Raw genomic sequence first — 13,566 nt, 5'->3', positions numbered from 1 at the left:
GAGGACCGCCTGTTCCTGACTGCATGGGCGAGGGAGGACACTGGTTTGGCTCTGTTGCTGCCTCACACCCCTCACACTCAGGATGTGGGTGGAAAGGTCCCTTTTTGTCAGCATAAAAAACCTGGACACCCTGTGATCGCATTCTGCTGCTTCCGTGCAGGAAGTCCCGCTGGCGGTGCTTCCAGTGGACTCAGTGAAGGACTTGTCCTAGAGCAAGCTCATCAGTAGAGGCCCCGTGTCATGACCTGAACCTAGAGTTCTCACAGAGCCAGAGAGTGATGGAGGATAGACAACAAGGGGACACGGTGAGGGTGACAGCGAGAGGATGGGGTCAGCACAGCAGGCCACTGATGGCAGGGTGGCACTTTTTGGTGACAGCGTATGGAAACTTGGAGGGCATCAGCCACGGTCTGGTGTCCTCATGGTGGGGGCAGCACGGCAGTGAGTCGTACGATGTGAGCGGTGCCCATGGGCACGTCTCCTAAGGAGCCCTTTTGTGTGTGGCCTGTGTCTGCTCTGGCCGGCAGGAGCCCTGTCTTAGTGCCAGAGAGAAGGCGGGAGCAGCTGGCATCGATCGCTCCTCTCTTCCGCGGGCACCGCAGCTCATACTTGGAATGGATGAAGGTCATTTGAGATAGAAGCAGCCCTGTGATCAGTTTCAGGGTGAATAAAATAAGCACCAAAGTAGGTACGACACACTTAGAAAGACATCTCTCCAAATGCCTTTTGGCTTTTGGAAACCACTTTTCAGTGACTGGGTAGCCGTCTGCTTCCAGTCACCGGCTATGGACACAGTTTGGTACCGCCTTCCCCGTCCTTTCAAACCGTGCCTCACGAGGACTGCAAAGTCTGACATCCTGCTCAGAAATTCTGGCATTAGCTTGAGGTGTCAGGCTCTTGCCAAGTAACGGACGGTCAGCTTTGAGTGTAAGCTTAGGGTCGTTGCCCCAGGAGCCAGGGATGTGCACCTTCTTAGGGCTGTCCTTTGTCTCACTGTTCGGCCCGGAAGGTTGGTGGGGTAGAAAGGCTGCCTGCGCCTTCCGCATCCTCTGCAGGCCGAGGCCAGCAAACCGGAGTGAGGGAGCTCCTGCCATCCGTGTCGTCCTCTTGGAACTCGGGTGCGCGCCTGCACATTCGTGCCCGTCATTCCGGGGCTCTTGTGCCATTGCTTATTAGTTGAGTTCACACAGCTGCCTCCCCAGAAAGATGACATTCTAATTATAATTGTTCGTGAATCAATGAAGAATTAGTGGAATTTTTTTCCTACATCAGCAGATGCAAGTATGCAGGCTTCTCCCTGTTCTCTCGCCCTGTTTGTGGAGAAGAGGGAGAGCGGACGCGCGTCTTTCGGGACTCGGGCCTGGCCCTGCGAGCCCTCTGACTCTGTGATCTCGGCCGTGCAGCCCGCCGACGAGCCACCTCTCCCGTCCTCTCGCTGCCTGCTCGCTCCTCGGCGCGCCGTCTGTCCGCCCTCTCTCTGTCCTAGCCTGTTCGTGCTCACCAGCTAGGTAGCTGGTCTTCACCGTCCGTGAAATCGCGTTTAGCTCCTAAGTTGTGGTAACAGGAACATTCTTTCTTCCTCCAGCCCTCGACTCTTAGAGCTCTTGCTCCTGTTTCCCCAAGAACGGGCACCGGCTGTCACAGGCCGGGCCGTGTAGCTTCCAGCCGTGTGTGCCGTTGGCTGCGTTTTTCTTTTTTTAATTAGCATTTCCGAAGTAATACATACTCACTGTAGAACATTGACAAGATGTAAAGAAACAAAACAAGAAAATAAGGGCTGTTTTGGGGTGCCTGGGTGGCTCAGTGGATTAAGCTTCTGCCTTCGGCTCAAGTCATGATCTTGGGGTCCTACAATCAAGCCCCTCGTCAGGCTCTCTGCTCAGCAGGGAGCTTGCTTCCCCCTCTCTCTCTGCCTGCCTCTCTCTCTACTCATGGTTCCTCTCTCTGTCAAATAAATAAATAAAATCTTTTTAAAAAGGGGGGGACTATTTTGGGGTGCCTGGGTGGCTCAGTGGGTTAAGCTTCTGCCTTCAGCTCAGGTCATCACCTTGGGGTCCTGGGATTGAGCGCCGCATCGGGTTCCCCGCTCAGCCGGAGGCCTGCTTCTTCCTCTCCCACTCCCTTGGCTTGTGTTCCTTCTCTGTCAAATAAATAAATAAAATCTTTAAAAAAAAAAAAAAAAGAACCCTTGCTCTAGGGAGGATATTAACTCTGTTGTTACTGTCTACGTTGTGATTCCTGCGTGTGACGGTTTGAGTGTAGAGAGGCTTTGCAGGCTGATTTAGAGACATGTTGCCCATTTACGCCCCTTGCTGCCGCCTCCATAACTTCAGCAGCTGGAACCGCCCCCGTCCCCTACACAAGTAGGTCCTATCCAGATACCCGTCAACGGGAGAGTGGATAAGGAAAGGGAGGTCTGTCCCTGCATTGGAATACAACTCAGCAACAAAAAGGAATGGCGCGCTCGTGCACACACAAACACAGGTCGTCACACTGAGCAGGAGGAGGAAGGGAATTGTGACACGGAGTAGGGCTGCGGAGGCTGGGGGAAGTGAGGAGTGGCTGTAGCGGGTACAGTGTCTTCTGTCGGGGTGCGAAGTCATAAAAGCAGTGCTGGTGGGCTCAGCCCCATGAGCAGACAAAAAACTGTCGGATTGTCCCCGGTCAGTGGCTGGATTTTAAGGCATGGGAACTGGATTCCATAAGGCTGTTCAGAAACTGATGGGCGCCGAAGAGGACTAGAACTTTTGTTCTAGGCAAGAGTATTCTGAGAAATAGTGAAATTGGGGCACCTGGGTGGCTCAATGGGTTAAGCCTCTGCCTTTGGCTCAGGTCATGATCTCAGGGTCCTGGGATCGAGCCCCGCATCGGGCTCTGTGCTCAGCAGGGAGCTTGCTTCCCACCCCACCCCCCCGTAATCTCTCTGTCAAATAAATAAATAAAATCTTAGGAAAAAAGAAAGAAAGAAAGAGTGAAATAACATTGGGGCGGGGCAGCTGGACCGGGGAGAGTGGCGGAAATGCTCAGGATCTGTGATCATCAGAACCTGTCACTCTGGGGGAAACTGCAAGTAAGTCCTAGGGAAAAAAGTAAGTCCTGATCTTTTTGCTTTTGTTTTCTATTAAAATATTTTTTCCTGGGCGCGGGGTGGCTCAGGTCATGATCTCAGGGTCCTGGGATCGAGTCCCACATCGGGCTCTCTGCTCAGCTGGGAGCCTGCTTCCCTCTCTCTCTCTGCCTGCCTCTCTGCCTACTTGTGACCTCTCTCTCTCTGTCACATAAATAAATAAAATCTTTAAAAATATATATATTTTTTCCTAAGTCACGTCTCTGCTGGGTGATACGCTGTTAACTTTCTGTCCCTCGACAAAGACGCCAGCCGGTCACCCCCGTGCACCAGCTGCCACCATGCCCAGCGGCAGCTCACTTTGGGAAACCACCTTCCCGGTGCCAGAGGTTTGCTCCTCAGCACAGGCGGCGTCCTGCACATTACAGAATGCAGTGATTTTCAAGACCTAAAAAGGAGCTCTCCCCCACCACAAACTGACTGGGAATTGGTTCCACTGGAATTTAATTTGTGTATTGAACGTAGTCATTCTGAGACCATGGGGTTCATCATTTCCCCCTTCCAAGAGGAAGTGGCATTGTGCGTTTGAAACTTCTCAACATGCTCTGAAGGTATTTTTGGAGGCTAGGGGACATTTTGGGAAGTCATGCAGCTTACCTAAGTCAAATAGTACTTGCATTTCTAGTATGCGGAAAATGTGTAGGCACGGAAAGAGACTAGGCGGCGGAGGACACACCAGTGACCTACCTTGTGGGGGAAACCAAGCAGCAAGGAGCTTTCTTAGCGCCTCATGACTTCTCTCTTGTGTGGGGTTTAGGAGCTGGTCAGACTTACCATCGAGAAGCAGGGGCATCCGTCTCCAACCAGTCCAGTGAAACCCAGTTCCCCAGCCTGCAAACCCGACGGGTGAGTTCTGACTAAACCCTCCAGTCGCTGGGGAGAGAGTGGGAGCCGGAGTAGGCCGGCTGTTTGAGGCCTGTACTCCTTTCTCGACGACCTTGGGGTGGGCACCCGTATCACTTCAAAGTGTGCATAGCTCACATGCACTTTGAATTGTTGCCTGATTTTGAGGCTAACAGTCCACGTGACTCGGGATACCATGCAAGTGTCACGTGACCCACGCCTGTGCTTTTCTGGAGGAGCTTCCTTTCATCACTGGAGTGAACTTGGAAGGTTTGGGTTTGGGGGATTTGGCTTGAGAGCATTTAGCTTTATCAGGAAGGTAAACTGAGGGCCATGTGGACAGTTTTAAGGCCTTGCAACAGGTTCTAGCATAAGTGCCTAAAAAAATATAAAAGATCAATTTGGAGCATTGGGAGAGCCTTTAGGTCACGTAGTCTGAGGTTTCTTCCTACAGACAAGGAAACTGAGATGCGGTCAGGGGGACTTGGCCAGGCTCCTGCTGAGTGTGTTGGTGATCAAACCAGACTCGAAACCCCGCCTCTGCCATGGAGCTCCAGGCACAGTGTCCAGGGCTCCTGGTCCTCGGCCTGGTGGCTTGCATTATTTCCACGCCCTTCTGCCCCTCCCAGGACCTGTGTGTGCTCTGTAACCTTCTGTAATCCCAGATGTTTCTCATTCTCCAGCCAGTCTGAGCTCCCCCTGACAGATCGAGAGATGGAGATCCTAAACAAGACAACTGGCCTGTCCCAGTCGACCGAGCTTCTCCCAGACTCTACGGATGAGGAGGTTGCACCCCCCAAGCCCCCGTTACCTGGCATTCGAGTGGTTGATAACAGGTAATTTTTATATTTCTGGCACCCTCTGTACCTAAGGCATAATCTGATGAAAAGATGTAGGAGTGAAGGTGGTGCCATGAGGGTGAGAACTTGGAACCCAGCCCCTCGCTCCTTAGAAGCCTTGGAATCTTCATCTTCCCTGGGAAGGCATCTGTGGAGGACGTGAGCCTGGCTGCAGAGCCTTCTCTTGCCACACGCTCCAAGAACTCCCAGTGGAGTGCCTTATAGCCTTAGTACAACTTATGATGGACGGAAAAGAAAGGATTTTTCTAATTTTAGGTTTTTTGGCATTGATAGGTTTATTTTGGCAGCAGTGGAGTGGGACAGGAGGTGGAAGTGTGAGAAGTAGACAGGAAGTGTCTGATAATGAAACATTCCCACGTTCTGCATCCTCACGTCTTCGTAAAGAGCTTTCTTTTGGGTTATCCGGTTTGATGGGATCTCTTGATCTGTTTCAGTCCTCCGCCAGCGTTGCCGCCCAAGAAAAGACAGTCGGCTCCATCCCCAACCCGAGTGGCTGTCGTTGCTCCCATGAGTCGAGCCACCAGCGGCTCCAGTTTGCCTGTTGGAATTAATAGGCAGGTAATGTAGCCCCGTCTTGCAAGGCAGAGGAAGGCTTCGGGTTTGGGAGCCCTGATTATGCTGGTCTTCAGCCTCGGCAGGACTGCAGGACCTTGTCGCGGTTCCCTCGTCGGGGAGGGGGCAGGGGTGGAGAGGCTGGAGCTAGGAGTGTCTCCTGAGGGCATCTGAGGAGATGGGCCCCAGGGTGCTTGCTTGCTACACAGACCCAGCACTCAGCAGGGCTCCTTTCTCAGAAGTCACAGACCTGGCTTTTTACTGTTTACATCAAAGATGGGCTGTTGCGTCCGGTTTCGGAGTGTGGCAGTCTCCTCTAACTAAACGTGCTGACCCCTCTCCCCTGGGCCCTGCCACCATTTCTCAGAAGTGACTTGCGCTTGTCTTTCTTTTTCCACACGAGGATTTTGACGTGGACTGTTACACACAGAGGCGACTCTCAGGAGGCAGCCACTCGTACGGCGGGGAGTCGCCCCGCCTGTCCCCCTGCAGCAGCATAGGCAAGCTCAGCAAGTCGGACGAGCAGCTGTCCTCTCTGGACAGGGACAGCGGCCAGTGCTCCCGGAACACAAGCTGTGAAACACTCGGTGAGCGCCGGGCATCCTGGTCACGCCTCCTGTCTCATCGTTGCTTGATGGCTGCTTTGGGGTCACACAGGGAGGCCAGGCAGTGGTCGTACTGCCCTGGCCATTTCAGTCAGTCTGCTTCCTTGTCTGCAGAGTGAGGCTACCGACATCCACCTCTCTCAAGGAGGTGAGGCATTTGAGTGCAATAACCGTGTGCCTCAACGGAGGAGATGCTCAGGTGGTAGCCGTCATCACAGTCCATCTGCAGTGTGCAGTCTGGTTCCCTTTGCCCACATGGGAGTCACCTGTGCTCAGAGCTCTGGGTGGTGAAGGGGATGGTGAAGGGGAGAGCCCCTGACGACTTCGGACGGAGGGCGAAGAGCAAGCGAGCAGCGCGTGCTGACCTCCTGGTGGGCGTGGGGGGGGGGGCAGGATATCGGGGACGGGGCAGAGGCAAGTCCAGAACCCAGCTGGGCAGGCGGTGTCCGGAGCATTAAGCTGTTTGTGTCCCGTGAGCTCGACGTTCCACTTGGAGAGTTTGTCTTCGAGATCTGTGGCAGGATTTCGATCCAAGGACATTAATGTCAGCATCATTGGGAGGAGTGGTAGACCAGAAACTCAGTGGTAGGAAAGCAGAGGAGTTGTGCGTGTGTGTGGTGGGATAACACGCCAGTCTGAGAAGTCAGTCACGATACACTGATCAACGGACAAAATCCAAGACCACCCACATGGTATTTTCTCAGTTGGGTTTTTTAAAAAAAGAATCCTAGGGGGAAAAAAGACTTTTAAGGAAATACATTAAAATGCAAACAGATTATAGTTAAATTATGGGATTGTGCATGATTTTTTTTCTATTTTGGCCACATATTCTACAGTGGTCACGCATTTTTCTTTCTTTTTTAAATAAGAAATTCAAAAAATACAGGAAAATACAAAGAACAGGGTAGCAAACAGTCATTTTCCTGCTTGCTTTTATGTGTTCAAGCAGGGAGAAGAACGAGGAATATAAAATACAGGGTAGAGATGAGACAGAACTCGTGTTTGTGTCGCGCACGAGTGAATGGGATCGGATAAAGCAGAGAGCTGGATCGCTGCTTTTTGCAGGGCCCTGTGGCTGACAGTCATGTTTTTCCTGTTGTGAATGCAGATCACTACGATCCGGACTATGAGTTCCTTCAGCAAGACCTCTCTAACGCAGACCAGATACCTCAGCAAGTGGCCTGTAACCTTAGCCCGTTGCCGGAGTCCTTGGGAGAGTCTGGGTCTCCTTTTCCCGGCCATCCTCTCCAGTTGCCTCCAGCACCTGCGGAGGGGCCGTCGGCCGCGGGACAGCAGATGGACATGCCGCCCGCCCTCCCCGAGAAGAAGCGCAGGAGTGCGGCCTCTCAGACCACGGACAGTTCTGGCTGCCGAGTGTCCTATGAGCGGCACCCCTCCCAGTACGACAACATCTCCGAGGACGACCTGCCGAACCCAGCCTCGGTCCCGTCCGTCCCCTTCACGCCCTTTGCTGCTATTCTCCCCTTTCAGCAAGGAGGGTCCTCAGCCTCCGTCGAGTTTGTGGGTGATTTCACTGCTCCTGAGTCAACAGGTGACCCGGAAAAACCGCCTCCTCTACCGGAGAAGAAAAACAAACACAGTAAGCTTTAGTCGAGATGTTGTCAGGAAGCATACTCTGTGACCTAAAATGCGGGCGCGTTTGATCTGAGCATGTAAGCATGAGGCCAGAATCAAATGAGCGGCCTCATAATTTCATAAAAGATGGGGCCTGTGGTATGTGGACACTTCTGGGAGCCTTGTTTTGTCGGTCCTGGTGATGGTTTGTAGAGCTTGTTAGGCTGACCTCTCTTACGGCCTCTCTCAGCTCTCAGGCCGCCAAAGAGCCCTGAGTGTCTGGCCTGAACACCCAGCGCCAGAGAAGTCAGTGAGGGTCACAGCTTCAGGACAGCATTACGGCAACATCGGGTAAAGAGGGACGAACATTTGAATTGAGTTAGAGCTCACCGCGCCCACAGACGGGTTTCCAAGGAGCCCTGAGAGTGTGCAGCGTTGCTGTTCAGGGAGGTCCCTGGTGCGCCCCGCCCTCACCCCGTCCCCTGCCTGCCTTCTGTTTGCAGACAGGGACTGTCACAGAATGAGAACCCGAGGCTGTTTGGTCAGAGCTGCTGAGGACGTTTCTTAGACTGCATATTTGTAATTATGCTGTTACCAGGGTCCGGGGGTGGAGCTGAAATTTTAGATGTTTGTAGTTGGAATATTTTCCGACTGTCGCTTTGCCATCAAATTCCCAAGTAGAGATTGTTTTCCTGCTGGCGTCCAGCTCTCTCTGCCCCGCCCCGTCCCCCATTCCACTGGCCCACTGCTCCAACTGTCTGGCGGTCTGGCCGTCACCATTTGGATATATGTGTGGTCACCTGGGCCACACAGCCCCGGGCTCCCTGGCCTCAGCTGACACGCCCAGCAGAGAACGTCCACCAACTAGGAACTGACTCTCCTTTCCAGATTCCCAAGTGAGAGCATCTGATTGGCCCCAGCTGGCATGGGGTCCACCCTCGAAGAAGGGGGGAGCAGTTAATGCGGCGGGGACGGCCCCGAGGGCGGCTGGGTGGGCCTTGTCTCCCAGCTCCTTGCTGGGTGTCGCCCAGGCTGCGTCCTGGCCTAGGGTGGTCTCGGCCCCCAGCTGGAGGGAGAGCTGGCTCTGCAGGGCTGGGGAGGTCATTCCCATCTGCCATTCACTTGTGAGAAACAGGGGACCGCCGCTGCTAGCGGGGGACCGCCGCTGCTAGCGGGAGACCGCCAGCGGCAGCGCCGGGGCTGTTCCCCTCAGTGTCTCTCCCTCCGCGCTGGCAGGCGTCTGGAGAGCTGCTGGCCTTTCCCCTCCACCCCGCTTACCTGGACTCAAGCAGTGTGCCGCCCTGGGTGCACACCCTTTCCTCTCCCCGGAATCCTCTGAACCCAGAACGCAGGGCGCGAGTGATCGTGCACACTGCAGCAGGTGCCTGGTGTGGCCTGGCCATGGAGCCAGGGGCCTCACCTTCTCGGCCTTCAGAGCAGGTGTGGGCCACGGCCCATGTGGGGCTGCGGAGAGGAGCAGAAGGGGAGGCAGCCGCTCTTGCCTTTCCAACAGCCTCAAGTCTCCAGTGGCTAAAAATATTTTCTATTTAGACATCTATTTTTAGGCTTTATCTCTTCCATCACTGTCTGTAGCACTTGTGTCTGCAAACCTTGAAAAACTACTAAGAGCTTAAGGTGTGGCACGCCCTGGGCTAAAGCTTCACACACCATCGTGTTTAGTCTTCGCTGGCTTCAGGCAGTGATACTAGCGTGGTTCATAGAAGAAACCGGAGCGCAAAGGAACTGAGCCTTGCTGGCGACAGCTGGCAGCGGGTGGCAGATCTGGGTCTTCCCAGCCCACGGCGGAGGAAGGGATCCGGCCCTCCTTTGTGGAGACCGTGTGGGTTTCAGTAGTAACTTCCAGGCAGCAGGAGGCCTATTTTTGTGCCCCATGAAAAGACCCCCAAACTTGAGGCCTGGTCCTAGTCTCCAGTCCACTCTTCACTCCCCGTGGGAACCCGTGAGGAGTTCCGTCTTCGACCTGGTGGAAGACTTGCAAAGTCACTTGGTGGGAAAGGAGGGAGCGAGTCATCATCTCTTGTATTTGGCTGACGCTGGACAAAGGTCAGACGTACACAGTCCTGATATCATAGTGTCCTTCTCCTTTGGGTTGCACTGATGTCCTGAGGGTCCTCTTGCTGAGGGCAGCCCTCCTAGCCCGTTGTGCCCGACGAGCTTCCTGATCGCTGCCCGCAGTCCTCGGTGCCAGCTGGCACGCCAGCCTGCCAAGCTTGCCCGGTGACACCTGCTGCTCTCTTCTCGGAGCTCCCGTGCTACCTTTGAAACGGACCCAGTCTTACTTATTTCTTGAAGGTCGTGAACCTCACTGCTGTCTCTGCGCTTGGGAGCAGGTCCCAGCAAGCGCTTAGACATCCGGAAGGTCAGTTCTTACTGAAACTTCCTGTTTTAGTCAGGAAGTTTAGTCTTTTTAGGGAGCACTCGGTGGGCATTTGGGATCCCCTTCTAAGGCTCCACCTTCCTCTAGAACCTCATGGTGTCAGTCGTGCAGCACGCCAGAAGAGCATCACGGGGCTCGAGGGGGTGGCGAGCTACACTTGCCTTCAGGCAGCGGTGCCCTCCTGGGCGAGACCACCATTTCCTACCCGCCAGTTACAGCCACGCTCTGCTCTGCGCTCACTGGAGTGAAGACTTTCTTATTGATTCTTTGAAATAAAGGAGATACTTTGCACCCTCTCCTCCAGTGAAGGGCACCAGAAAGACACTGCAGAGAAGGGTGTTCCCTGTCTACCTTGACCCCAGCTGAGGGTCTCCAGTTAAGCCCCCAGCCTCAGGCCATGTGAAAATACAGAATGAATCTGTGCGGAATTGTACTGGACACTTTTTCTGGGTGTCCAGCAGGTGCTCCTTCCCAGCACTTGTGACATGACCCAGGAGGAAGCACCCGGCTCTGGACGGTACCGTTGACCGCTGCCGTTCCTGTGCCGGCCCATACACGCACCGAAGTTCCTTTGCCTCCAAACCTGGGACCCTTTGTCTTCCCAGCTCCCTTTGTCACTAGCTCTCTCCTAGTGTGTGTGCCGCAGCCCTGCAAGGGAACTCCTCAGCCCTCGTTCCTCACTCATGGATCAAGTGGTCATAACCGCATTTCCCCTGCAAACACGGACATGTTCGTGCTTATAGGGAGTTCCCTCACTCTTGGGCGCTCCCTCCACCTCCAAGACAACGGGAGGGCGGTCCCGCACTTCAGGCCAGCCTTGACCTGGACTTCGCTGTGGGGAGGGTCAGATGTGGGTTCCCGTCCCACAGAGAGAGGGGGATTAGAAAAGGCTTGCTCCCACCCAGCCTCCCGGCTTCATGAGGGGCCAAAGGGCCGGACACAGTCAACTCCGAGCTATCACTTGCCCCGAACCTATAGAGCGTGTAGAAGGGCCTGGCTCTGGAGTTGGGGCTCCCATTGCTAACCCCAGGTGGGAGCGAGGTGCACACTGATGCCCCCATGCAACGGCTGAGGGCTCCGCACCTGCCTCAGGACAGGGTGCCTGCGAGGCAGGGTCCTTGAGATGTTTTGCCTCCCCGGGCGGTCGAGGCCCCTGCTGGCATCTGTGGCTGGGCTCCCTGGCCGTGAGGGTGCCCGGCAGAGTCAGGGAGCCTGCCCCTGGGTGGCCTTGAAGCTACGGGCAGAGCTACCCCAGGGGAGCAGGAGGGTGGCAAGGGCCAGGCTTTCTGAAGGAGGTTTAGGGAGGAGAGGGTGCACGTGTTTTCCTCACGGGCTGTGCCTCCCACCAGGATGTTCTGTAGCCTCTGGGCTCGAAGGGAGAGTGGGACTTAGTGGCTATTACTTTATGTTTACCCGGTGGGGGCTTCACAAGACCCACCCAGGGCCATTGCCTGGTTTGGCAAGTCACGTGGTCGGGATGGATGAGGTGTGTTTCGTTCACTCATTCATTCTAGAGATATCTGTGGACCCTGCTGTGTGTCGGGCGCGGGTGGGGCAGCGGCAGACATGGGCCGGCCCTGTCCTCCGGTAGCTTCAACTCTCCAGGAACAGGCAGTGAATCCTGTTTTATCTGCTTTGAACATGTATCCTGAGTCACATCAACCTCACCACCTCCAGCCACACCATAATCTGTCACCTAAACAACCGCATGGCCCCAGAGTTGTTTTCTCAAGACAAAGCAGCTCCAGGCCAGCCTGAAGGGGAACCCTTCGTAGGTTCCCACTGATACGGCAGCAGGTCGGCCTCGTTGCCCTGTTCCCACAGCCTCTCCTGACCCTCCCAAGTGATTGCCTCACTCCTTCCAGTCTGGCTGTGCTCTGCTTTCTGGACCCCTGGCCCGGCCTTTGCCATTGCCCAGTCTGCAGCCTCAGTGTGGAAGGCCTCAGGTAGCTTCTCCGTGTTCTGGAGAAGCCCCCAGCACCGAACCACTTCACTCTCTGTCCCCAGCATTCACACCTGGTCTGTTTTCTGTCTCCTGGGAGGGTGTGAGCCTCACACGAACAGAAGACTTGCTTGCTGGTCCCGGTGTGATCCTAGCCCCTGAGCTGGTGCCCAAGACGTAGGTGCCCGGTAAAATCACATATGTGGGACAGTCCCACAGGTGGCTCAGGACTATGGGAAGGGCTAAGAGGATGCCATGGAGAGACAAGGAGGGGCTGCTGGGTGGACGGTTGGTGCGGAGCCTCTGGGGAAGCCAAGCCACAGGCAGGGGAGAGCCTGCTCGGCAGGACACATGCACCCATCCCTGATTGTTCCCAAGAGGGGAGGAAGACCACGCATCTGGGGTCAGAGGAGTGGGAAGTGGTGCCTAGCCTTGGGTGCGACCACAGGGTGCCAGGAAACCCCAGGGCTTTTGGGGGAGTGTGGGGGGTCCCCCACAAGCTTTTTAAAAAACAGACTACTTTTTAAAGCGGTTAAAGAGGTTTTTTTGAGTGGTTTTAGGTTCAGGGCACCACTGAGTGGAAAGTACAGAGATTTCCCGCAGGTCCTGGCCTCCCCCATTGTCCCCTCTCCGCCACAGTGCTGTGTGTGAGTCACCCAGCCTGCACCGATGCATCCCTGTCGGCCAGAGCCACAGCCTGCGTGGGGCTCACCCTTGCTGTGTGGCCGTGGGTTTTGGTTGGCAGCATGGTGAGGGCGGGGTGCTCTGTGGGCTTGGCCATGGCTTGGCCGCGCAGGGAGGGGCCCTCTTGGGGCTGGCGGGGGGTTCAGCCGTGTGCCCCGCAGCCGCCCCCAGTAATGCTGGGCCGCCCCCCCCGCCCCGTGTACCCCGCAGTGCTGGCCTACATGCAGCTGCTGGAGGACTACTCGGAGCCGCAGCCGTCCGTGTTCTACCAGACGCCGCAGAACGAGCACATCTACCAGCAGAAGAACAAGCTCCTCATGGAGGTGTACGGCTTCAATGACTCGTTCAGCACCGAGGCCCCGCAGGAGCTGGCACCGCCCCCCGCCCTGCCCCCCAAGCAGCGGCAGCTGGTAAGCCGCCCTCCGCCGGGGGACCCTCTGCTGCTGGGACCGCGCGGCTTCCCACGCGGGTGCTCTGCTTCCTCTGCCGGGCTCCCCCGACGCCCCACCCCGGGGGTGGCGGCGCCTTTCTCTCCCAGAGCAGCCCCGGGCAGCTGGGCCTGGCTGGTGCTCAGAATGTCTGCTTTCTCTGCTGACAGTCTCTTCTATTTTCCCTCTCTTCTCTGGCTCCAATATAGACCTCCCAGAAAGGAGGGACTCAATCAGGGCACAGGGCCTGGTCTGTGTAGGCCCATCTGTGGACTTGATTTACATAATGGCCCAACTACGTGGAGTGACTGACACCCCACCCTGGCCAGGGATGGCCCCGTGGAAACAAGCTCTATTGAAGCACGATGGCCTTACACAGAGCCGTTCTGTGTTCCCGGCGTGGCACCCTAGCTCCTCTGAAAAACCCCCTGTGCGAGGAGCCCCTGTAGGGGCTGTAGGTAACGAAGCCCAAGTCAGCACAGAGGGCGGGCTGTCCTGCCCGGGACCGAGCTGGCGGGCAGGCAGATCACGTGTGCCTGCTGCGTCCCTCCG

At 55.7% G+C, this 13,566-nt stretch overlaps 1 protein-coding gene across 6 annotated transcripts in view; it reads left to right on the top strand.

Annotated features, from left to right (window-relative positions):
* Positions 1 to 13,566, top strand: part of RAPGEF1 (Rap guanine nucleotide exchange factor 1) — a 133,796-nt gene that overhangs the window by 85,843 nt on the left and 34,387 nt on the right. For all 6 annotated transcript variants that reach the window (XM_082696187.1, XM_082696186.1, XM_082696188.1 and 3 more), the window contains 6 exons: positions 3,885 to 3,973; positions 4,654 to 4,806; positions 5,265 to 5,388; positions 5,786 to 5,969; positions 7,096 to 7,587; positions 12,797 to 12,996. In XM_082696187.1, the coding sequence (XP_082552313.1) occupies positions 3,885 to 3,973; positions 4,654 to 4,806; positions 5,265 to 5,388; positions 5,786 to 5,969; positions 7,096 to 7,587; positions 12,797 to 12,996 (1,242 nt within the window). The remainder of the gene's footprint in view (positions 1 to 3,884; positions 3,974 to 4,653; positions 4,807 to 5,264; positions 5,389 to 5,785; positions 5,970 to 7,095; positions 7,588 to 12,796; positions 12,997 to 13,566) is intronic.

Source organism: Mustela nivalis (genome assembly GCF_964662115.1).
Source record: "Mustela nivalis genome assembly, chromosome: 13".
NCBI lineage: Eukaryota > Metazoa > Chordata > Mammalia > Carnivora > Mustelidae > Mustela > Mustela nivalis.
This window is presented reverse-complemented; position numbering and strand designations above follow the sequence as displayed.